The sequence below is a fragment of the Limulus polyphemus genome, unplaced genomic scaffold (assembly GCF_000517525.1).
Source record: "Limulus polyphemus unplaced genomic scaffold, Limulus_polyphemus-2.1.2 Scaffold2437, whole genome shotgun sequence".
Classification (NCBI taxonomy): Eukaryota; Metazoa; Arthropoda; class Merostomata; order Xiphosura; family Limulidae; genus Limulus; species Limulus polyphemus.
Window position 1 is genome coordinate 9,828 of NW_013668047.1, and position 24,018 is coordinate 33,845.

Sequence of the window (24,018 nt, forward strand, 5' to 3'; positions counted from 1 at the left end):
AACAGAGACGTAACAATATATTATGAAAATAAGTTAACCGCAGAAGTTGTTTTTTTTTCGCTACATTCCTTTTAATATGTCTATTGCGGCTCGAAATCAGAGGTGTGTAAGCAATAGCATTTCAGATCTATCTTTCGTCTCCCGCAGTGAACAAATTAAGAGGAATATGTTTAAAAAAACAGCATTTGCTGTTAACATGTTATCATAACAATTATTAGACCTATTAATTTTACAATATTTCGCCGGCTTTCGGAGTTTAAATAGTAATTTTAAAAGAATAATTAATAACTAATTATTATGAACTAATGTGCAAATCGACCCAATTAGTGTTTAAAAGTAAGAATTATCCAAAGAAGTAAAACAAATTATAAATGTTACTGCAAAATCTTATAAGAACTGTAAGTTAAAATACCTTTGCAATAATACGTACCATTTAATAAGTTTCCGCATTTTCTGGAGAAACTGTATACATATTTTAATATAATATTAACTACCAAAAGATAGCGCTTTTGAATCAATGCAGTAGGTTTTTTGGTCGCTATTACATCTCCTGATTCAGTTTTAGCTGCATAAAGAACTATGCTGAGTTAGTATCTTAAATGGCGTACGAGAAATCAGCTTTTTACGCCCTAATATTTATTGTGTCATCGTCATCAACATGAGAAACATCGAAAGAAGGAGCAGTACTGCTGATTATCGGTATACACGTCAGATGACATGTTTAGAATTAGTTAATAATTATATGTGAACTTAATGACATAACGGCCGGCCGGTAAATCTAACCGGTTACGGTGTTTGAGTGACAAAGACTTGAAATAATAATAGTTTAACAACAATATTACTACTAATATCCACTCATCATACTGGTGCCGCATAGTTTAAGTATTTTATTTCACAGAAATCAGCTGTTTATATTTTTGTGTATAAGTACACTCTAGTAATAATTAGTCAGTTAATGATAAGAAAGGTGATAATATTAATAAGTAAAGGACATTTGTCTCGGAAGTGACGTGAGCTTAAGCCTGAAGGTTTATTCGGGCCTGGAAGTAGCCGTTAATGTTATTATCATTTAAAATACCATATTAGATTATTACCACTACAGTACCGGGATGACAACTAAGGAGTTGTACACAAAGGTAAGTCACCTTTTTTATGTTATAATCAGTTGTTAATTTTTTTATACGATCATTATTTTTATGTCATTATGTACGTGAATTTTAATTGTATTTTGTTAATTTTCTTCAGACAAAGCATTTAAAATTCCAAAGCTTTGTAATAATAGTGCTCATTATAAGTATGATTTAAATGTAACCTGTTGTACAATTTCCACTAATGAATAATAAATTAATATGCTTCTTCCTGGTTACTGGCATTATAATTTGTAGCTGTGTGTGTATATATTCAATTTGTAATTAATTGTATTCAGGGGTAAATTACACAGTGAAAATAAAGTAAGAAAATGTGAAACATTTTTTTCAGCTAATTTGTATTTTCTAATGTAAACTCTACTTACAACATAAAAATATATGGTGCTGTAAGTTGTAACACTGAATAAGTACTATTGCTTATATCAGATAATATGCAAAAATATACCTAGTATCTTATATTATTATTACCTTTCTATTTGTACCTTAGAAGGTAAGTATAATAACAATACTTTAACGTGATGCTTGCTCATAATCAGTTCTATAATTTCTCCACACATTTTAATCTGTGCAGCAGTGTTAGTTGGATGAATTATTACAGATCATATACAAACATCTGCATTAATTGTACTTACACAGGTTGTGTTATAAATCTAAATAAACACATTAAGATAACTTTAAATTTCTGTAAATTTGTTGCTTTTTTTTAACAGACAATTCAATCAACTTTTTTAAGTCATGTCGATAAATGTAACCAGTTGTTGCATCCTACTTCAGAAGTGAAATTACATTAAATAATGCAGGAACATGCATTTGAGGTACACGAATTTAAAAGGATGTAGCTTAGGTGGGAAGTTTATTGGTGGTATTAAAGATAAAGATATAGTTCTGAATATCTGTAAAGTTTTAAACCCTTTGCTGGGCATTTGACTGTGTTAAAAACATAACACATAGTATTAAATGTTAGGGATCTCTTAAGAGCATTTTTTATATTGTTGTTCTGGCATAGAAAGCTTTATCTTTCAATTGTATAAGACTCTTTATGGGTTTTTTAGTTTCTTTAAAATGTTGAGCCTTAATTCCCACATTTAGATCAGAAATTCTCTCTGGTGACAGTTTCTAGTTTATTGATACAGCTTAGTAGGAAGTAGAACGATTCAGTTTCTTCTGTAACTTGTAGAAGATATCAACATGAACAGTCTCATTTTGACATTTTCCTGACTTTTGTGTTTATAATCCAAATTGGTTTAATGCTTGGCTTATAAATATAGACCAGTAAATGATGTATCTCATCAATTTCAAATTTAATATTTTAACTTCATAGAGAATACTTTTTGTAGTGATGGATCTTGTACAGCAAAAATGTCACCTTACAGGAAAGTTGTATATATATACTTACATGTGTTTATAAACTTTAGATATGGGTTGTATGTAACATATTGACTGGTATAAGAAATATGAGAAGTATATGAAGAGATGCTTTAAGATTTGGATTTGTTGTGAACATAACTTGCATAAAGTCAAGGCAATAGAAAACAAGCTATTTAATTACATACAATTACTTCTTCTATATATATAGGCTAATCTGCTGCTCTATATAGTTTGTTTTTGTCTTCCTCACATAGTGTTCTTCCAGTGGAAATTACTCATTGTAGTCAAACTTGATTTTTTGGTTTGTACAAATCTTATCTAGATGGTTTTCAAAAGAATGGATTTACTTCACTTTTGTTGCATAATTTTGGATTTTGTTCCATATTTTTAGTATTCTCTGGCTAAAGATTCATTTCCAACAACTTATGTTTATTTCCATGTGTTACTAAGTCATCTAAGCAATGTGCTGTTGGTAGTGTCAAGGAAAATAGGAATATAACTTTAATTGACAGGAGTATCAAGCACAAGTCTAAATAGGTTAAAATTTCATTTTACAGATCATTGGTTAGGCCACATTTGGAATATTGTGTTAATTCTTAGGCTACCTACCTTAGGTAGAACAATGAATTTTTAGAGAGTGTTCAGAGGAGAGCTATTAGGATGATATCTGGGATGGTAATATGAGAACAGGTTAAAATCTCAGAAATTGAATTCTCTTGAAAAAAGAAGAGTCAGAAGAGGATTTTATTGAGGTGTTTAAGGTTAAGGGAATTGTTAGTGTTGATGCAATTTTATTATATATATATATATAGTTAATGTTAAAAATGGTGGACACAGATATACAATTTGGCAGAGCGGGAGTCATCTCCAGCTAATACAGTTTTATTTTTGGCCTTTGAAATGGGTTGCCTACAGATGTGGTGGATGTAGTAAATTTAAAGAAGTTCATTGAAAGGCTTGGTAATTATTTAAATGATTAGGTCTACCTTTGAGTTTCTTTTATTTTTAAGCTTATTGTACTTTTGTGAATAGGATGGCCTAGAGGACCACCAGGTCCTTTGTTTTCCTTAAATTTTGTTGTTTTTTAACCAGTTTTTGACACAAACTATCATAGATGCAGAAAATGATTTTGTGTGTTTAAATCCCATCTTTTAACTTTTAAAGTATAATGTAGTAGGGTTTAGTCTTTTTTGTAGTTCATATCTTTAAGGTTGGCATTAATTTAACTTCTTTGTATATTTTCTATTATTTCAATATTCCTTATTTTTTTTAAGATCTGTTTTTGTTATCTACATTGACAATATTGATAATGGCATAATTTGTAAATTAGCAAAGTTTACTGATGACATTAAACTTTTAGTAAGATCTGACAAGAGCATTAAAAACTTTGTTCACCCAAGTAACTTTACGTTTATTTTGCCACTTATGCAAACTGGGATAAAAATTTGCTCCCATTTCTATTGTCCATTTATTCATCCATACAATTTGTTCAAATCTGGTGAGCAAAATGTTGTATTGGAGGTACTAGGGCTAGAAACAAAATACGTGTGCTAGTTGGCTCAATCAAAAATTGTCTTCTCTGCTTTCATGTTTATGCTAATCTGATATTGATATGTGAGGTTCCTTTTAACTGGTTGATTGATAGACAGCTAACCTGTTTCAAAACATCTTTTGAGGCTAAAGATATCTGAAAACCTCTATGCATGAACTGAAACTGCATTGGTAGATAATTGAAAAGGATAAGTATATAGATAGGCTTTAAATTTTTCACCATTTGCTTTGATCGTATGCACTTTTTGCCTATTTATTCGGAATTACATAGAATAGACATTCAGATATTATTTTTATGTGCACAATCATTTAGATGGAGCATAAATTGAACACAGATAGACATGATCTGATGAAAATTGGAGAGAGCAAGTATTCAACAAAAGTCTCAAACTTGTTGTCAGCAAATAAGGACTTTGAAATTACCTTTAGAGTGACAAGTTGTTATTTTACATTAGTCCAAAAATCTGGTCGTGTATAATACAGAATTTATAGTTCTCTTAGAGTATTACATTCATTTTATAACATTCATGTTTGGTACATATTAAGCCTAAAGACTTTCTTTGCAAAAATCTGACGTATTTTATTTCATTTAATTTTTATGACATAGTAAGATATCTTTGTACTTAAATGCAATCCTAATAACTTGTGATAGCAAAAAAAATATGTAATAACATGTCAAGTCAGAGGTTATGTTTATCATATTTCATAAAATAAAAGATTACAACAGCTCTTGTGTATTATTGGTCTAGTGTATTATCTGTGAAAACATTATTATTATTATGTCTCTTTATTAGCTAAAATTAACTTAAGAAATGTTTGTCACAATGCATAAAATTTGTTTAGAAATGAAAACTGTAGTCTAGGAGGGTAGACAGAAGCTGATACATAATATTCCATATATACCTGTTAAAAGACATTGTAATCAATTGTCAGTAATTTATCCTAGTGGAAACTGACTTGTATAAGTATGGCCTCAATATTTCATGACATGACTAGTTTAATCCTCACTGGTATAATCATTGCAATTATAAACATTTATATATAGTATCCATCTAAATATTTCATGAAATGACTACTTTTATGTTAAGTGGTCAGTATGAGTGGTAGAATTTCTACTTTTATTGATCATTCTCTCAGTAAATAATGTTGAAAGGTTGTCCTAAAATAGCCTAGAATGCAACAGAGAGAACATAGGTTTCTATGGCATTAACTTTAGGGAGTAGGTCCCAGGATCAATCAAAAGTTTCACTTGGTGTTTTATCTCTGTGTATACTGTCAGACTTACTTTACTTTTAATTGTTTTTTTTATTTATCTTATTATCTAGAGTAACACCTATATCTTCCTCATTAGCTGATTGTTTTAAACCCCTTCTTTCATCTGATTTCATCCATGTCCTTGTACAGATTATAATGTCTTATATATTTTGTTTGACTGACTATCATGTATTCACAGTTATCAGAGTGAAATATCAAAAGTCATTTGTCTGATCATTTCTGTAGTTCATTCATATCAAAATGAAGGAGTTAAATGTCAGTTATGCTGTCATTATCCTTCAGATATATTTTACTACTGCAAATAAGTAAACAGTAGACTAAACAATGCCTGGAAGATCATTTAAGTAGATCATAAACCAAATAAACTTTGGTATTCTACTTGTACCTCCTGTCAGTCTGATGCAGTTCCATTTACCTAGGTGTGTTGCCTTTTGACTACAATTTTTTATACGTCGGATAATTTCAGAACATATATTTTAAATGTTTATCTGACTTATCAGTCTCTTATGTGGTATAGTATTAAATGCTTTCATGAAATCCATATAAATTGCATCAAGACCCTTTACTTAGTTGATCATATTAGTTCATTCATCTGTCACTTTTAAAATAACTTTAATCTTGTAGGTCTTCCATTTATAAAAACAAACTACATGTTAAGTGAAGTGTTTACTTTCATATGATTTATCTCTTTTCTGATAAAAACGTTCCATAATTTTAGGTATAATACTTGTAAGGTTCACTGGTCTGTTGTTTCCTGAATCCCTTCTGTTTCCTTTTTTAATTAAACTAAAGCTGTAGTTTTTACAAATTTCCATGTTTGTTTTGGACAGATACTGTTTCTAGTGTGTTGTTGAAGATCAATGCTGAGATATGTGCAATCTTTTTTTGGCACATTTCTTTAGTATCTTTGAGTGCCTGTCCTCATATCTGTATAACATTTTATTTTCAGATTTTTACTCTTTCTTTAGTACATGTTTTTTCTTTACTTGTCAAAACATAAGTATTGAAAATAAATATAGCCATACTCAACTGCATATCCAACCAATATTGCTCAGATATGAGGAAAGGGGTGAAACTTCAGATTTTGAAAGTAGGTGTTAAAGTTGTTTATTTAAAACTGCTGTTAATTGACTGGCATACTTCAAACATTTCCTAATGTAGTTCAGGTAATTATTGCACCTGTGCTTGTATAATATACTTCAGTTTTGTTGACACAGCACATTACATAGTTGGAGAGTGCCACATGTACATGCATACAAATTGATAATTACCTCAACATTCCATATGAAAACACTTAATACAGTGTAACACTATGTAAGTTTACTGTAAATGTTTTCTGAGTCATTAAATATTGTATTGTTCAATGCTTAATTGACTGTGTTACTTTTTGCATGATTTATTACAAAATAATAGAAGATGCACATAATTATTATTTATATCAGCATTGCAGGTCTACTAACACTAAAATAGATGAGTAGTAAGGTACAGGTTTTTAAATTAATATATTATGAAATGGTGTTCATCCAGTTACATAGCTTAAGATGTGTCTGCACGTATTACAATGTAGATATGCCATAGGGGAATTGATGATTTAATGAAAAATAAAGGATGAAGTTAAGTTAACTTTTCTCAAGGATGACTATAGAAGTTTTATATGTTTTATATTTGCTTTTCTTTCTGGAAATAACTTTATTCTTAAGAGATAACCAACATATTTTTTTTGCATAAAATTTCGTTTAGTCAAAAATTAGGCATCTATGACTAAGCAGTGTCTTATAAAATATTATTAGAGTGTTGATAAAAGTAGCAAGCAGAGATGTTTGTTTTCAGAGAAAATGTTATTTAATTAGTATATTTCAAGCTTCTATAGGAAAACTAAGTAATAAAGAAATACTTTAAAACCAAAACTTAGTGTAAAATTATTGAACTTTTATATTCCAAACCTGTATGGATAAAAAAACAAAGTTTAACTCTTATCATTATGAAGTTGATCAATTAGTCCCACCTTGGAACTAAATTGTAACAGTGAAACTATATGAACTAAATTGTAACAGTGAAACTATGAAAATACTTCTTTTCATCTAACAGTTTCATATTTTATTTGCATAATCTCTAGGACTTTGGAAATGAATAACAAAAGTTTTTTGGCAGAATTGTATTTTATCTCCTATTTTCTTGATCTTAACACTAACTGTAGCAATGTCATAAATGTAAAATGAAATGGAAAGTTGAGAATATAAAATAAAATGAATATCATGTGAAAGGTTAGAATTTGAAGTTGTTATGATAAAGTAATTTGGAATTTTTTGAAAAAGTCTGCAATTATTTCAGAGAAGACACAAAGTAACTTCAGAGCATAATTGTTTATAGTTTCACAGATACAGGGTTGGTCAGTTTGATGAAGGCCATGATAAGAGTGTTAAATGATGATTTCAAACTCTTTGCTAAATGACTTCTGATAACAGATTCATTATCTTCAAACAACAGAAGCCAAGAGTAATAAAACATGTTTATATTTTCCCAACTCCTTTCTAGACCCTTTCTTTTGAAAAATTAATGTAATAAACACTGGTAATCTTCCAACAATCTTCTTTCGTATCACAAAATTTCTGAAAAATATTGATTCAAAGTTTTTTTTAGGTTTTTAGGATAATTGTCATCAGAGATATGAGCACTGCATGCATTCTAAAAAAAAATATTCTCAACCATATTTGTTCTTCAACAGAATAATTTTTTGTCTGATTAATCTATTATTTTGTGTGACATTAACCAACGTAATGGATTATGTCTAATAATTGAGTTAATCTCCCAGCTCTACTAAGGATCAGAGGTGTATTGTATACCCACTAAATATCATGTGTCAAGACATAACATCCTAAAAATTTTATCAAAAACTTGCATAATTTTAGTAGTTTGTATAACTTTTACGTATTTATCTTCTGTCACAAGGTGAATGTAACATAAAGTTAAAGCAAAAGACCTCTGTAGTTTTATTTATTACATGGATCATTGAAATTATGCATACATATATGGCTGTAAAACAAAAATGCATGTATACCTACAGCATATCAAATTAAATTAATAACACTGATGTAACTGTAGATATATGCAACTCTAGGGAATGCTATAACATGTAGAGAAATTGAATTTGCTTCATATGGTAAAAGCCCACTATTTTCTTGCTAGTATAACTGCTTATCCATGTATTTTTAGACATAAACATGTATTATGACAATGCTGCTGATATTTGCAATCTATGCTGTACATAAACACGGGCAATAAATAAAGAGGGGGGAATTTTTTTAAAATATACTAAAACATTATGTTCCAGAGTGCTTAATAAAAATATGTATGTATATGTGTGTGTATATATGTGTATTCAAATAAAGTCATTAATCTGATCTGATTATATTGGTAGCTACTTATTCTTATTATATGAAAATATCTGGAAATCTAATGTGTATAAATTTAACAACTGACCTTCTTCTATAATGTTAATAAAAGCAAATGTGTTATGGTGCTGATTCCACTTTATTCGAAGAACAAACCCTCTATTTTTTCTCAGAATTTATTCAGAACTATCTTCAGCAATTAACACCAGAAATATATAATGAAATTGATTCTAGAGCTGTTAATGTAATCTAAGCTAAATTTAATGTGTTCTTTAGATCCATTTACATGTATAATAACATCTAAACAATGATCTGTACATTGCATAAGTTATACTAATAATTTTGCACTGTACCAGCCTTATCTGTTTCAATGTGTATAATTGTTAAACATGTACTTTAAGAGAGAATATCCAAACATCGAATAACTAGTTCAGTGGTTCCCAAACTAGGAGGGTCTGTGAGACAGTTTTAGGAGTCTTCAGCATTTGTTGAAATATTCTCTTTAAAACTTTTCTGACAATATTTTTAGCAATAACTGTATTTATTGCAATAAAATATAACTATAAAGCACTCTTTATGCTTGAGATTTTTTTTCAAAGAAGAAATTGCAATGACAGTAAGTTACCTCGAGCTTTTTATTTAAAATTTCTATTAAATTATTAGGTGAGGGTCTTCAGCCAGGGTGTCCAAGGTCTTGGGGCCTCAAGTTACAAAATATAGAAACCCTACCACTGAACCTATTTGATGGTTTTACACATGCAATCATTTATAAAAATGCTTCAGAATGGCATGGTTTCTTAGTGTGGAAGTGTCCTTGATTGGTTAAGTACAGAAAAGATGTGCATATGCATTTCAAATCATGTACTCTTACCTCTGAAAATCTGAAATCCTTTCCTTTTTTGAGTTTTCTCTCATGCTTTCAACAAACGAGACCCAAAGTTCTGAATGTCTTGACGCAATGCAAAGTATGTGTCACTTACCTATAATTATTCACTCTTCCTACCTTCCACGTGACTTATTGTTTAGCCATTAGTAAATCTTATATAACCTCTGCTTTCCTGCCATAATTCAGGTTTTCTTGTTGATAGTCATGCTGTTCAAATGATGCATTCTTTTTGGTGATGGATTCTGAAGTTCATGTTCATTCTGAAGCTGATACTTCATTTAATGCTTCTATGATAGAGATGCTTATGCTTCTTAAGAAGCTCTATTCCCTTATCGAAATGGTGTATTTAAATGTTTTACACTCACAAAAAAGAAACCTATCATTCTATAGGTATTTGAAGTACTTGTAGCATTCTGCCACAGTTTAATTCTTTGTATTGTTAGCTCTGTTCCCTTAGTTTTACTCTGGTGTACAGGGAGATCCGTGGCTGAGTTGTTGGCCTTTATTGACCAACATGTTTGGACCATTAATGCCAAGTCTTTTGTGAGTATCCCTGATGAGTAATATGGTATAATGGATACCAGTGTAATGAATCATAAGCTCTTTTCTTTGTCTCTCTAAGAACGAACAGGTTCTTTTGGAAAAGCTTTTTCACTTTGTCTGAGGAGCAGGATTTGCCAGCTAGCCCATCTCTTATTTCCAGGGTTTGTAACATTTCAAAACATATCCCAATTTCTGTTACACTTGAAGGTTTTAGTGTAATGTCAGATAATCCCTCTTTCAGCCTTTACTGCTTGAATTATAAACCTCATTTGCCCAACTTCTTTTTTTTTTTTCAGTTTAGGGATCTCCTCTTTTCTATTTTCTCCATCCACCCATCTTCATCAAGTTGCCTTACTCTCTGACTTTCACTTCTCTCAATCTCCTCTCCAAGACCTCCATCTTGCACCTCTTCTTTGTGATATGTTTTTGGAAGTATTTCTTACACATTGGCTTGCTGAGCTGATGCAGCTCTTCAAGAGACGTACCTGCTCACTTTTGTTTCTTGCCCTTGGGACCAAGGTTTCTCATCATATACAATTTTGTGGAGTCACCTGCTCTTTTGTTCCTTGTACTCTTATTACCATCCATTGCTATTTTATTATTTTTTCAGGACTGGCCATCACAGGTTTTGGAGGTAATTTGATTCTGGAGCAACCATTTGACACTGGTCTTATGGTATCTCTGCATTCCCATTTTGTCCACAGGTGGACTCTTTTTGCCACAATATGTTGATTTTTCAGGTACTTTCTCAGGGGTTTTTCCTGTAACTCAAATCTCCACCTTACCTGTTTCAAATGCCATGGAACAATTCCTCAACCCCACTCTGGAGTTTTTCTCATGTTTTTTTATTGTTCCCACAAAGATAAGAGGTTGTAAGCCAAGTATTGTTTTATCTCAGTTGACACAACTTTTTGTTTTTCTTCAGTTTCTGATGGCCAGTTTTTGCACTCTGGTACATAATCTTTGAGGACAGAATCAGTCTGTTTCTTTATCTTTGCGACATGTAGCTTTTGATACTAGGGCTTTCATCTTTTCTTCCTTTCCTGCAGTAGTCTTTCTCATGAGGCCATTGTTTCTCTTGGTTGTGCTCATTTGTGTCTCCTTTGGTTTTCTGGCCTGTTAATGCAGGTATCTCCAGACATATACTGTCTTCCTTTTTCTTCTCATGGTTGTGGTGGCTTGCTCGATCCCACAGGACCCTGAATATCCTTCTTCACTTATCTTACTGGATTTGCATCTGTTTGGAGCCCTCCAAGGCTTGGAAGACAGTCTGTGTGCTCCTTCTGCTTACATATGTGGGTTTCCATATCAATGGTCAGGGTAACACAGATGGAACTTTGTATTGGCTTTGTTCTGGACACCAAACAATCCTACAGCCACATCTGTTCTGGTAGGATGCAGTTCTGGATTCCTGATCCATTTCTGGCATCAGGTTTCCAGGGGTGACATTTTTCTATCTCTACAGCTACATTCAGGCTTGCCATCATTTTCTGTCTTGACTGTCTTTTCTTATTATGAAACACTTGCTGTTTCTTCCTTGCCCCTTGCAGGGAGACACTTCTGTTTTCCGTGCTATGGACATTCTCTTATGGGCCCATAACCACCACAATTAGTTATTAATCTGTCATGTCTTGAAGACTCAGGCCCTAGTTATATATTGACTATTTTGCCTAGTTCTGAACCCTTAAAACAGAAGAGTTTCTCCATTTTCTAGTGTTTTCAGTGACTTTGCTCCTACTATGAGTGTCTTATCATTACTGCCTTTCCACACATCACTTACATTTTGGTATCCAATCACAAACTCTACATGCCATTGATGTTGCTTGTATGAGATCTTGCTGTTAGAGACATGGACGACTCTTGACACATTAGTGTCCCATTTCTTATACCATAGGGAGGTTTCACGTTCTCTGGCTTTTGTGTCCTTTGAGTCACCATTCTTCATTCTACACGGTGGATCTGATGGTAAGTTGTTTATTTTTCTCATCTTTTCTGGTCTCACAACCATGTTATTCAAAATGTATTTATATTTTGGAGATGGTGGAACCCACTGAGAAGCCAGTGTTGCCTTTCTATTGGTGGAGAGGTATAGTCTGATGATAATTACATCATAGGCTAGTGCAATACATGTGGACATGTTTTGGAGTGGGAGCTATGTTCAAGGCTTATGGCATGAGCAGAAAATTGCACAGCAGTATACATAACACACATGAGGTAAGAGCTCTTTCTGGTGTAGAGAGGAGAGTATCTGAATGAAATACATTTTCAGATAAAGAAAATATTAATTTTTGTTAGCTTTCATGTAAAGACAAGTTCAACTCTCATATAATAAGGTCACTATACAAGATACAGTATTTTATAAAATTGAAAATTATCATTTGATCAAATTCAAGTATGAATCGAATAGTAATAGAAACTGAGAATACTTGTTAGATGTATGTAACCATCCATTATGTATAGTATAAATTTAGTACATACATAAGTATGATCTTATTTTGGGAATGAGGAGATAGCACTAATGAATATATTTAACATGGAAAAACTCATATTTTCAAGTTGTTGTTTTTTACATTTTTCACTTTGAAGCTTAAGTTACTGTATATTTGTGAACTAAAGGCACAGTACAAACTTACATTGACATTGAGGTCATCAGTGAAATGTTTTGATCATCTTACTTAAGAAAGTATGTTGAGTTGTTGAAAGTGTTCAGAGAAGAGCTACTAGGATGATTCCAAGTTTGGAAGAGTTATTGTATGGGAATACTGTAGATTGAAACTTCTTGACTCGTACACATGTAATTGAGGTTTTAAAAATTGTTAGAGATTTGCAATCCATAAACCAAACAAATCTCTGTTGAAGGCAGTGATACTTTTCTAATAGGGTTGTTGATGTATGGAATAATTTGCTCTCAGGTGTGGTAGAAATACAATGTTGAAGAAATACCAGAGTTAGACATGGGAAAAGTTTTTATTTTACGTAGTTTGTAGTAGGTTGGTATATAGTAGAAAACATGATAGCATTTGACCCTTGTTATTCTTTATAAATGGAATTAAATACATTACATGCTATTTAGAATTAAACCTCTCAAGTATATGGGAAGAGATGATTATTGTTAGGTAAACTAAAGTGACTTGATATTAATTTAACACATTCAACTTTTGAAAGGAAACCAAATTACCACTTTTTAGTTTACTGTTTGTCATTATTAACATTGTTGCAGAGGTAGATATGTATCTGCTATTCTTGTTCATCATTACAGACTTCTACATGTACTTACAAAAAAAACAACTAATATGAAAAGAATCTAAAGAAAATGTGTTTAAATAGTTACTTTTCTCAGTATACTCTTTCCATAAAATGAATTAGAGATTGAAATAATTGCTCAAAAAGTCAAGTAGATGTTGAGATTGGTTCTGAGTTTCTTTTTACTAGCTGAGTATTTATCGATTTGAGAATTTAGACCAGGCCTTGACGTATATTTTCAGATCTAGGAGCCAGGTGTGCCTAACCTAACTTCACTACTGTTTGTACTGGGAAATAGAGGCTATACTAGTGCCTTAATTATTCACTCTTCCATTATCTGCAATCCTTAGTTATACGCAGTTTTTCTTTTCCCAGATTTTCTCAAAATAATTGTACCATTACAATTATCAACAATAATTTACATGTTTTGGAGAAATTGTCACTCAGAAATTAATTTTGGTTGCAAAAGTTCGGGTGTTGCATGATATCTGGGGTTTTTGCATGCAGGATTTGGCTTGCGTTAAAATTGTAAGTCAGCCAGTTCAAGACTAGCCTTGCCTCTTTTACTTTTAGCTGTTAAGATATGAAAACAAAATATTTGTAACTTGATTAACTTTATTTGATTAGTGATTGAAAACATGGTATACAAAAAACACAAAATTCACATCAAGATTTCTTAAGAGATTTCACTCGACTTTAGGTGTTCTTTAACCACAGATGCATGTTCAAGTTGTGTTGGGGTGTTGCCCAGTTACACATTGTCCCATTCCCTATAGATAATTGGTATCTTCAGTCTGTTAAAACAAAGGCTTTTTTCATAATAATTCTCAAACATAGATTTGGGCTAATTTTTGACTTATTTTTCACAGCTATTGATAGGGTAAGAATGCACTTCTGTGTCTATAGTAGAAAAAATGCCAAAATTTAGGAGCTATTTATGCTTATTTTAGCTATTAAATTCAACTAAAGTTGGAATGGGCAATCAAAAGAGGAAGTATTATAGGAGAAAAAGTGGAATTGGACTTGTGTAACTCACAAAATTTGGAGCAATTGCACATGACTAATCGACACTTGATTATGATGATTGTGACAACTTTTATAATATTTCACAATAATCTGATTAAACACATGTGTTAAACAGATGTGTTAATAAAAGTTAGAAGGTTATAATTTAAAACAAGAAACTTAGATATATTGAAAATTTTTATTTATATTTAACATGGGTTAACTAGTGAGATACACTAGAATTTTGATTATCTGCTGGTTCTGTTGTCCATGATTTTTTGCTTTTCCAAGACCAGCACGGATTATCAAGGCACCAGTGTATATTTATTTACTTTCACAGCAATGAGTGCATGCTAATGATCACATGATATCAGTAACCACTCAATATTATTGCCTGAACTAACTGCCTTTGGTCTAAACATGTGCACTGATTGGTTAAATTGAGAGAAAGAAGAAAAACAAATGGTGTGAAATTAGTAACTTGTTGTGCAACTGTAGTGCTTCATTTCTGAGAAGCACGAAGTGCTGAATCTGCCATTAAAATCCTAGAAACAAAGTTCAATTTAGGACTCAATTTTATGCAAAAATAATTCCAGACTTCAAAAAAGTCCAGAATTGTTCTAAATTCAAGGTTTATTTAGTGCAGCTCTATGAGAAAAAATACCAAGTGCCACAATGAAATTTGTAGTTGTCATGGCTACCTGGCATCCAGGATATGTTGAGGCCTGATTTAGGCCAATGTATAAAATATAAATGGTGCAGTTGTAAACATAAATGTCTGGTAGATGTAGTAAAGATGAGGTTGAAACAGTCATCATCAGTTATAAAATATTCTACAAACATCTACAGATCTGAAGATAAGAAATATATGTATACCACATTTAACTATGTATTATGCACTTAAAAGATTAATGTTTGTTATCAGTTTATTTCAGTTTTTTTTTACCTGAACAGAACTAGTTTTGGGGTATTTTTCCACAAATATCTGGTTACAGATTTTCTGCCCCAGGCAACCTCTAAAATTAATATATTAAAACAAAATTAAATTTTGAAATTAGATGAGTACATTACCTTTTGAATGTGTTAATTTTGACTTGAATGGAAGTAGTTTAGAGCAAGCTATAATTACTTGATTGAGTATAATAGTCCATGAAAAACTTAATTGTATGAGCTTGAAAACAAATTACTGATACATATTAAACATTTAGGAAAAACATTTTTTGTGTTGCAAGTGTGATTACTTTAGTTGATTACAAAACTAAATTTAGTCTTAGAACTTCCATCAAATGTAAGAAATGGACAAAGATATGAGAAGAATAAACTTCATTGTAAGTTAAGTAATTGACAAATATTGATTTAACAGGGAAGAGTGAAAACCAGTTTTGGTTATCTCTGTGATGGGTGTGGTACATGTTACAGTTGTTGGTTTCCTACACCTTCCTCTCAGATCACCCACTCTAAGAGTGTAAATGGGTGGAACCAACAAAACCACATTAAAGGTTTTGTTGGAGTCAAACTTTGAGGTTTTTTGTTTGTATATATGTATTGTTATATTTTTAACATAAGAAAGTTATAGTTAATGAGCATGGCAATGTAAAAATAAATATTTAATAAAGAAATTAATGACAAATTCTAATTTATAAAAAGTTATTTCAGAAATTATAGTTGTGTATGTACAGGTAAAATCTTGTGTATGTACAGGTAAAAACTTGACTTATGTATGTACAGGTAGAATCAAGACTTGTGTTTTAAAAAAATTCATGTTAATATACGATCCAATTAATGTATACAAGTACTTTTATGTACTTTATCTTATTCTTAAATATTCATTTTCATAAAGTATATTCTAAATTTATGTAGTAAAACAAAGATCTTTTAACTTTTGAGATAAAAACAATATTTGAATTAATAATGCAACATACTATTGTTCATTGATATCAACCAAATATATATTGCAGTGAATTCTGAACATGTAAGTAAAACAGCAGAATGGGATACTGTATAGATACATAGGAATATTCAAATGGCAGGATAGACCACCATTCTAAGTATTATAGAATCTAGGGATATAAACTTGCACACATGTGTAGATTTGTAAACCCACCTGCATACATTGCACATCATGTAGATATACACTCTTTTGTTTTAAAAACACTTACATGTATGCAAGTGTATATTGTTTTTTGCATTACAAAATACTAAATATTGATTAAACATCTAACTTCCAGGGTGCTCGGGTCTGGATGCCTGATGCAGAGCTGGTGTGGAAAGGAGCTGAAGTTGTTAAAGACTTTGATAATAAACAAATAGTTGTTGAATATGAAGATGGTGAGGTAGGTTAAAATGCTGAACTTTTATGTAATACTAATTTTTTATTTTATCAGAAAAAAGACTGACAGAATTTACTCATCTCTAAAAAACATTATGCATGTTGAAGAAAAAACAGTCATAATGACTATCAAATGAAAATTTTTCATGAACTAAAATAATAGTTTTGTTTAATTATTGATTTTGTATTCTGCTACAGAATCAAATAGTGCTCAGTAGAATGTTATTTTGATAGACTTTTGTTCATGTTGTAGAACGTGTTATGTAACTATAATTTTAAGTTATTTTTGTCTTTAGAGAGAAACACTAAAAATTGATACTCCTGAAAAATTGCCACCTCTCAGAAATCCTGAAATTCTTGTTGGTGAGAATGATTTAACATCACTCTCCTATTTACATGAGCCAGCAGGTAAGTTCTCAGATGACGATAAATGTCTATAACTGGTACATGTATACAAGGAATATTTGGTTAATCATTTACTTTTGGTTTGTGAAATATTACCAATTTTACTCTTATAATATTGCGCTGTTGGAGGTAACCTAACAATACTCGTGTTACTATTGTTTACTCTGTAAGCCGTAATAATGAAGTCTTTCACATTTGTGAAAATGACCCAAGTGAAGAATTTGTATTTATAAAACTACTGTAGGCAAACATTACTGATTAGTTTGTTTGTATTTTATGCTCAATACTGTCTATTTTATGTAGTGAAAAAATATTATTTTACATAAACAGGTCAACATGGGAATATTCTTTTGGTTTGATACATATTTGTGCAGTACTTGTATACTTAAAATAGTATTGTCATTCTTAATCACTGTTTTTGAAATAATCCATCATTATTCTTTTCATCTATGAAAATAAAATGCTTTTTAACAGCCATTTCATGATAATAGGAACTAATGTTTGTCCAATTTTGAATATACATTTTTTCCCAATAAAGAAAAATAATATTATATGCTTCCTGAACATAAATCAACCTTTAGAGTGCAAATCAATTGCATCATTGCTAAATTATGGCACTGTTAACATTGCTTGTACAAGCTCGAACACAAGCAGACTATATTTTGGTCAGAGGTGTACTAAGGGCTTAACCGAATGTGCCAAGGGTTGATCCAATGGACTGACCCTCTAATGGAGAAAGAATGTTGACTATGATTCTGAATTGACACAAAATATGGCAAGATTTTAATCAAATGTACAAAATGTGTTTGTGAATTGAAGTCTGACAAGTTGAAGTGCAAGGTGGTATTCATCTGAAGAATAAAAATGTTTTTATCCATATTTTATTTACATAAAATTCATGTCTACACTTTTTTCAGTATTCCTCTATATAATATCTAGCATTCAACATCTTCTACCACAAACTTTCAATAAATCAACATTGTAGGGTAAAATGAATAGTTGATAACTCACATCAAATACATAATACCATATTAAGTGGCACTCTGTAAAATGTCAAGGCATATGCATTTCGACCCCCACCTGTACACATATGGTTCAGGATTACAAGGCATTTGCAGAAAAATGCAACCCTAGAACTGTTGATGTGCAAATGCATATTAATAGCTTCCTAGGGAGACTGGTTGTTTAATTGACATATCAAACTTTGAAGATACAGGTGAGTTTACATTCAGATGAGCTATGAATTTGTTCAAAACTTGATACTCATTATGGTTCTAAAAATACTGGTCTTTGTAAAAGGTCAATCAAAATGCCTTTTGATTATGGTTTGTTTGATAAGTCCCACAAACTTTCAGCTGAACAAGAGTTTGTGCAATTAGAAGTAGGCTACCTATATAGTTTCAAACTTTTATCAGTTTCTGAGATAGAGCTATATGACCCAACTTGGTTACCAAGCAGAAGCAAACATATTTGATCAATTGTCAGGATATCACTGCACATCAAGGTGAAAATTTTATGAACAGTGCAGAGTAGGATGGAACAGTTTTTGCCAGTGATACAGCAAATAATGGCAAAAAACTTTGAATTTTTTAGGGATAGTACCACACAGCCAAATGAAGCTTGCACTTGCAATAACAGTGCTAGTTTGTCAACACTAAAAGTTAGATGCTAAAGTATGGCCAAGATATACAAGAATGCTTTCTGCTCATTTCATAGAACTGGTGGAAAACTGACATTTCAGAGGTAGTCTTTTGGTTGAAAACACCTGATAAACCATTTCCAATAGATGGGTGGATTAAGGGTCTACAAGTTAATATATATTAGATTTTTCTTGAGTAGGAAAGTTGTGTTCTAACACATAAAACTTGCACTGGGAAACATAAAGAAACTACATATATATATCAACTCAACAATTCACACATTCACATGTGCATACACAAATAAACAAACAAATGCACACACACACACACTTAGATAACACTGGTACTTACATATTATGCTCAGCGGTAGTAACATATCATGTCATCTATACTTGGTTAAACTACTGTCTTCCTGGCTCTTTTTGTAGCAAAGTCATTTATGATCTGTTTGGTGTCAGGTGATTCTAACAATTCATTTTCTATGCACAAAAGTGTCAGTGCACTTAGCCTGTTTTGGCACATTTTTGATCACAGTATGTTCTTTATCCTTTTTAATGTCAAGAATGGTCTTTCTCCCAAACAATTGCTTTACACGAGGCACAGGTACATCCTTAAAATTATCAGGATGCTTGGGAAAGTTGATTTATGAGATTGGTTGCATATCATTCTCAGCATACTTTGTTCCTTGGATTCTGATGGTTTTTCAACAATCCCTGCCTTTCAGAGGGCAGCAAATTGAACAATTTCTTCCTCTTTCCAAGTCTGTAGCATATGTATTAATCAGATTTTTTATGACAATGTGGAGGTCATCTGTAGGTATGGACTCTAAGTTTCATAGAAACCAAAATTTGCAAATGACATTTTCATATGACACTATTCTGTTGTATATTGCAAGGGATTTGTCAATTATTGTTAAGAAGTCTGTACTTTATATTGAGTAGAGGGTGAAAAATTACTGTCCTCAGCATCTTTTTCATACCATTGCATACTTGTCTTCCTTTTCTATGACCTTATCTTATATGCTTTGCATCCTGACAGTTGTTTACCCTTTTCCTCATATCTTGTAATTCCTTCACAAATGTCTTGAGAGATTTTTGCAGATGAGAAATTGTATTGATATCCACTTGGGAGTTTTGTAAGGAAATACTTGTCTTGTGAAACCTCTCCAGGATAAAACTCCGTAATTCCGTCATTATATCTTTTTGTAGTTGTTCCTATTGTAGCATAAGGCTTCTTGACTCTAGGTGCACTTGAGGCTTTTCAGAGTTATTGTCTTTAATGGAAGCGAGGACTTGTATTATGGCTTTGTATCCCATTTATAAGGCTCGCATTGCATCTGAATGGCTGCTCCATCTTGTGTTTGATAACCTGTTTATTGTCAGGAACCCTAGTTTTTCAAGTAAATTGTGTAGGCACTTCCACAGGTGGATTTGAAGTAAGAAAAATACATAAAACTTCTGCACAAAGGCAAAGAATAAACAAGCTTCAGTTCAACAATCCACAGTGCATTGCCCAACCAAATTAAGTGAATGTGTACAGCAGGGAACTTAGTCTGCTAGGGGATTCTTCTCTTTGATTAAGGCTTGCATGCCAACAAATTTGCTGCTCATATTGATGCATTGTTACAGGACTGTCCACGACAATCTTGAATTCTTATATCATTATTTTCAAGGAAATTAATGAGAATTCTAACAAGTTCTGCTCCTGCATAATTGTTTATTAGTAAGAACGTGGCCATCATCCAGAATGTATCTAAAGGTTATTGTCTGTTGATCTGTGTGGGATATATCTGAAGTAGAATCAACAGACACTGAATAATACTTGGATGTTTTGATTTCCCAGATAATGGCGGTGAGAACTTCTTTATGTAGGAATTCTATTAATTTGTCACAAACAGTTGAGGATAAGTATGAAACATGATATTTTCCTTTATTTGCACGTTTTTAAATGTGTTCAGCAAGAAATGTATCATATTCAGCCAATAGCTCCATATATTTAAGTAGTTGCCATTATGCATTGAACCAACTACCTCATCCCTTACTCTGAATGATAACTCTCTGGATGATAGAAATTTTATGACTGAGAGAATATGCTCTAAAACTTGTTGCTAGCACTTTTTCTCTAGGTCCATCTGTCTTGCCAATTTGTCTGCGTTTGACTTTACAAATAACAAATTTGATGATGCAGTGAGCTTGTTTTTTCAGCTTGTAACATGTTTCCAGTAAGAGTAACCAGTTATTTTTAGTAAAGAAGTTTCCATTGCTGTTGAAAACAAATTGTTTACATAACACAGACAATGTTCTGCTATGATGGTGAGACAGTCTGTTTTAACCTTTTCTCCATTCAGTTGCTTGTGATACAAAAAGAGTCTTTGAGCATCGATGTGTATACTTGTCACCTGAAATTGATTTTGTAGATGCACTGAAATCTGTATCCATATACTGGCAAGAAGTAATCTCAATCTCATCAGTAGTCTCTATGTGATTGTTTTCACAGTTTTGGTTGGCAGTTATGTTTTTGGCACTTTTTGATTGAGGGCAAGGTCTCAATTTGATATGATGAGGTTCATGGTCATCAGCATCCACATATTTAGTGTCTATATTGTTGTTTCTACTGTTGTGACGGTTTTGGCACAAGAGGACAAAGCCCACAAATCCATTAGTTTCCTAGTTTTAGCTACTACTTTCTCTAATTTTTTTCAACTTTCTTTCACTTTTTCCAATGAATCTTGTGTTTGTACATCTGTATAATAGATAGGATCAACACTTAATGAGTAATATGTGTGTGCAAGTATAAGCATACTTGTGTGTGTGTAAGAGAGAGAAATGTCAGAATGAACTACCTAATAGTTTCATAACAAATTATTGCATATCATTTTTTCTACTTAACTCAAAAATCTCAAATTTTGACCTTGGATATTTTGTACTCTATACTCTCCAATTAATGATGCTTTTAAAGTTCTCAACAAATTATTTATAGCTGATAAGTGGGCCAATGTAGGCCCAAAAGTAGTTATGGATTTTCTTATAAGGTAACAGTTTGCAAATTCTGTTCAAGACACACAAACAGTTGATATAATATATCCTAAAAGCTTAAAATACAGTTACCTACCTTGTTAGCGATAATTGAAAATGTTTTTTTGAACAAAATCTGAAGCCTTTCAAAGGGATGAATTGAAAGATATAGGTATTTTCAACGTAGCCTAGCAACTTACCTCTAGTCACGTTCCAGGCTTACTACTTGGTCATATGATAAGAAATGACGTGTCAGACACAAGCCGTGAAGGAGGAGTCTGGCTGACAGCATCATGAAAATGTGGAGTGAAGAGATTTTGATTGGCTGAGGCCTATCATTCAGTTAACATGACTAGGTCTATCCTTGTTTAGACCTAGTGTATTTGAATTGAAAATTGTATGCAAATGTGCTAGGTCATAGTAGAGCTACACCTAGTCACATTATTTGGAGGCAAGCCAATTAAATCTCTGCCTGTCCACATCTCATACACTTTCTCTCTTTCTTTCTTTTTTTTCTTCTCTCTCTCTCTCTCATTGAAAATAAGTAGATTCAGTCAAATGATTTTTATTAAGCATTTTCCTAAAAAAAAAATGAAGACTAGTTTTTGTTTTTTTTATAATGGGCCTATTTTGAGCCCAAGCCTGGGGCTACATCCACAATAACTTTTGCTTTAATCTGACCTTGCCAACTGACAAGAATATTTTATCAGTTGTATCATTGTTTTGTAATTTACACAACACAGCTGATAAATTTCCTACTTTGGAACTTGCATGCATATTTTGTTACTAAATGCATAATTTTATTATTATTTTCCCTTATTGTAGCAGAAATATGCATGTTTTGAACTCATAACAACATATAATGCCTTGTTTTATTCACATATGCTCTTAATATACATTTACTTCTCTACCTAGCACCTTCTGTTCATAGATATTGCTATTTAAAAGAATGTGATGATTACCTTTGTAGAGGTCCCATGTTTGGAGGGTGATATCTCCATGACCAAAAGCACAACAGAAAATTTTTTAATGTATTCTTCATAGCTTATTCTGATATACATAGGACATAAGTGTCATAGAGTCATATAAAATAGTGCAATAAATAAGTTTTCAAAAGCCAGTCAAAAGGTTTCCTTTCCTCATAAATCAGCGCTGAAATGCATGTAAGCCTTCATTTGTTGAACTTAAGTAATTTTGGTACATAAATAAAAAACAACAGTGAATAATATAATTATTTAGTAAATCTGTATACAAAAATATTGATTAGTACAGTAGTTTTTGAGTGTTTTTTTTATTTTAAAATAAATATAATCCCAGTATGTAAAGATTATTTCTCTTTACAAAATTCTCATTTTAAAAGAAATTGAATGTTTATCAAATGGAGTTAAAGGGGCTTTAGTAAATAAAGGAGTTCTAACAGATTATGATTGAATTTTAGAATTTGCTATTGTTATTTGCATGTATAATTATTGTTGGCTAAAGATTGTGAGTGTTATGTGAACATTATGATTCCTTGTGCATGTTCTTGTACTTTTTATGTCTGATAACTAATGAATCATAATTTAGCACAATACTTACATTATTATACTTCACATTTTATTAAGGTAAAATAGAAATGTTTACTGGTTTTACTGAAGATTGGTTTTATGATGTAATAAACAATGATGTTTCTATATTTCTCAAATCTTTTGTAAAATAGCTGTTTGTTTTTGCTCAAAAATTGACTAATACATTATTTAATTACAGTTATAAGTGATAACACTTGCACTTTGTTAATTCAAGCATTATATGAATGAAATGATGTTCTGTTTTACAGTACTCTACAATCTGCAAGTTAGATTCTGTAACCAAAATGTTATCTACACCTATTGTGGTGAGTGTCATAATTATTTATTCATTTAAGTATATATATATTAGGTCGTCAAGAAATTGATGTCGCGTTTTGGAACACTTTCATTAACCATCCCCCAAAAACGTACATCATGTATAATAGTTAAACAAACTACCTAAACGTAACATTAGTATAACCTATATAATGTGTAAAGTTTAGTATACTCTAATCCCTTATAGTGATAGTGCACAATGAGACACACATTTGCCATGTAATGCTGCTTGAATACAAGAAGGGAAACAATGCCTCTGTAGCCGCAAAGAATATCAAAGAAGTTTATGGAAATGTTTTGAGCGTTCATTGGGATATCAAAGGAGTAATTCATTTT

The 24,018-nt window shown here is 31.6% G+C and overlaps 1 protein-coding gene across 2 annotated transcripts in view; it reads left to right on the forward strand.

The window, feature by feature from the left end:
• The first annotated feature begins 608 nt into the window (after positions 1-608).
• The window catches only part of LOC106466952 (unconventional myosin-Va-like), a 110,169-nt gene continuing 86,759 nt past the window's right edge, over positions 609-24,018 (forward strand). For both annotated transcript variants that reach the window (XM_022395048.1, XM_013927267.2), the window contains exons 1-4: positions 609-1,136; positions 16,640-16,744; positions 17,037-17,148; positions 23,616-23,672. In XM_022395048.1, coding sequence (XP_022250756.1) covers positions 1,110-1,136; positions 16,640-16,744; positions 17,037-17,148; positions 23,616-23,672 — 301 coding nt within the window. In that variant the 5' untranslated portion in view covers positions 609-1,109. The remainder of the gene's footprint in view (positions 1,137-16,639; positions 16,745-17,036; positions 17,149-23,615; positions 23,673-24,018) is intronic.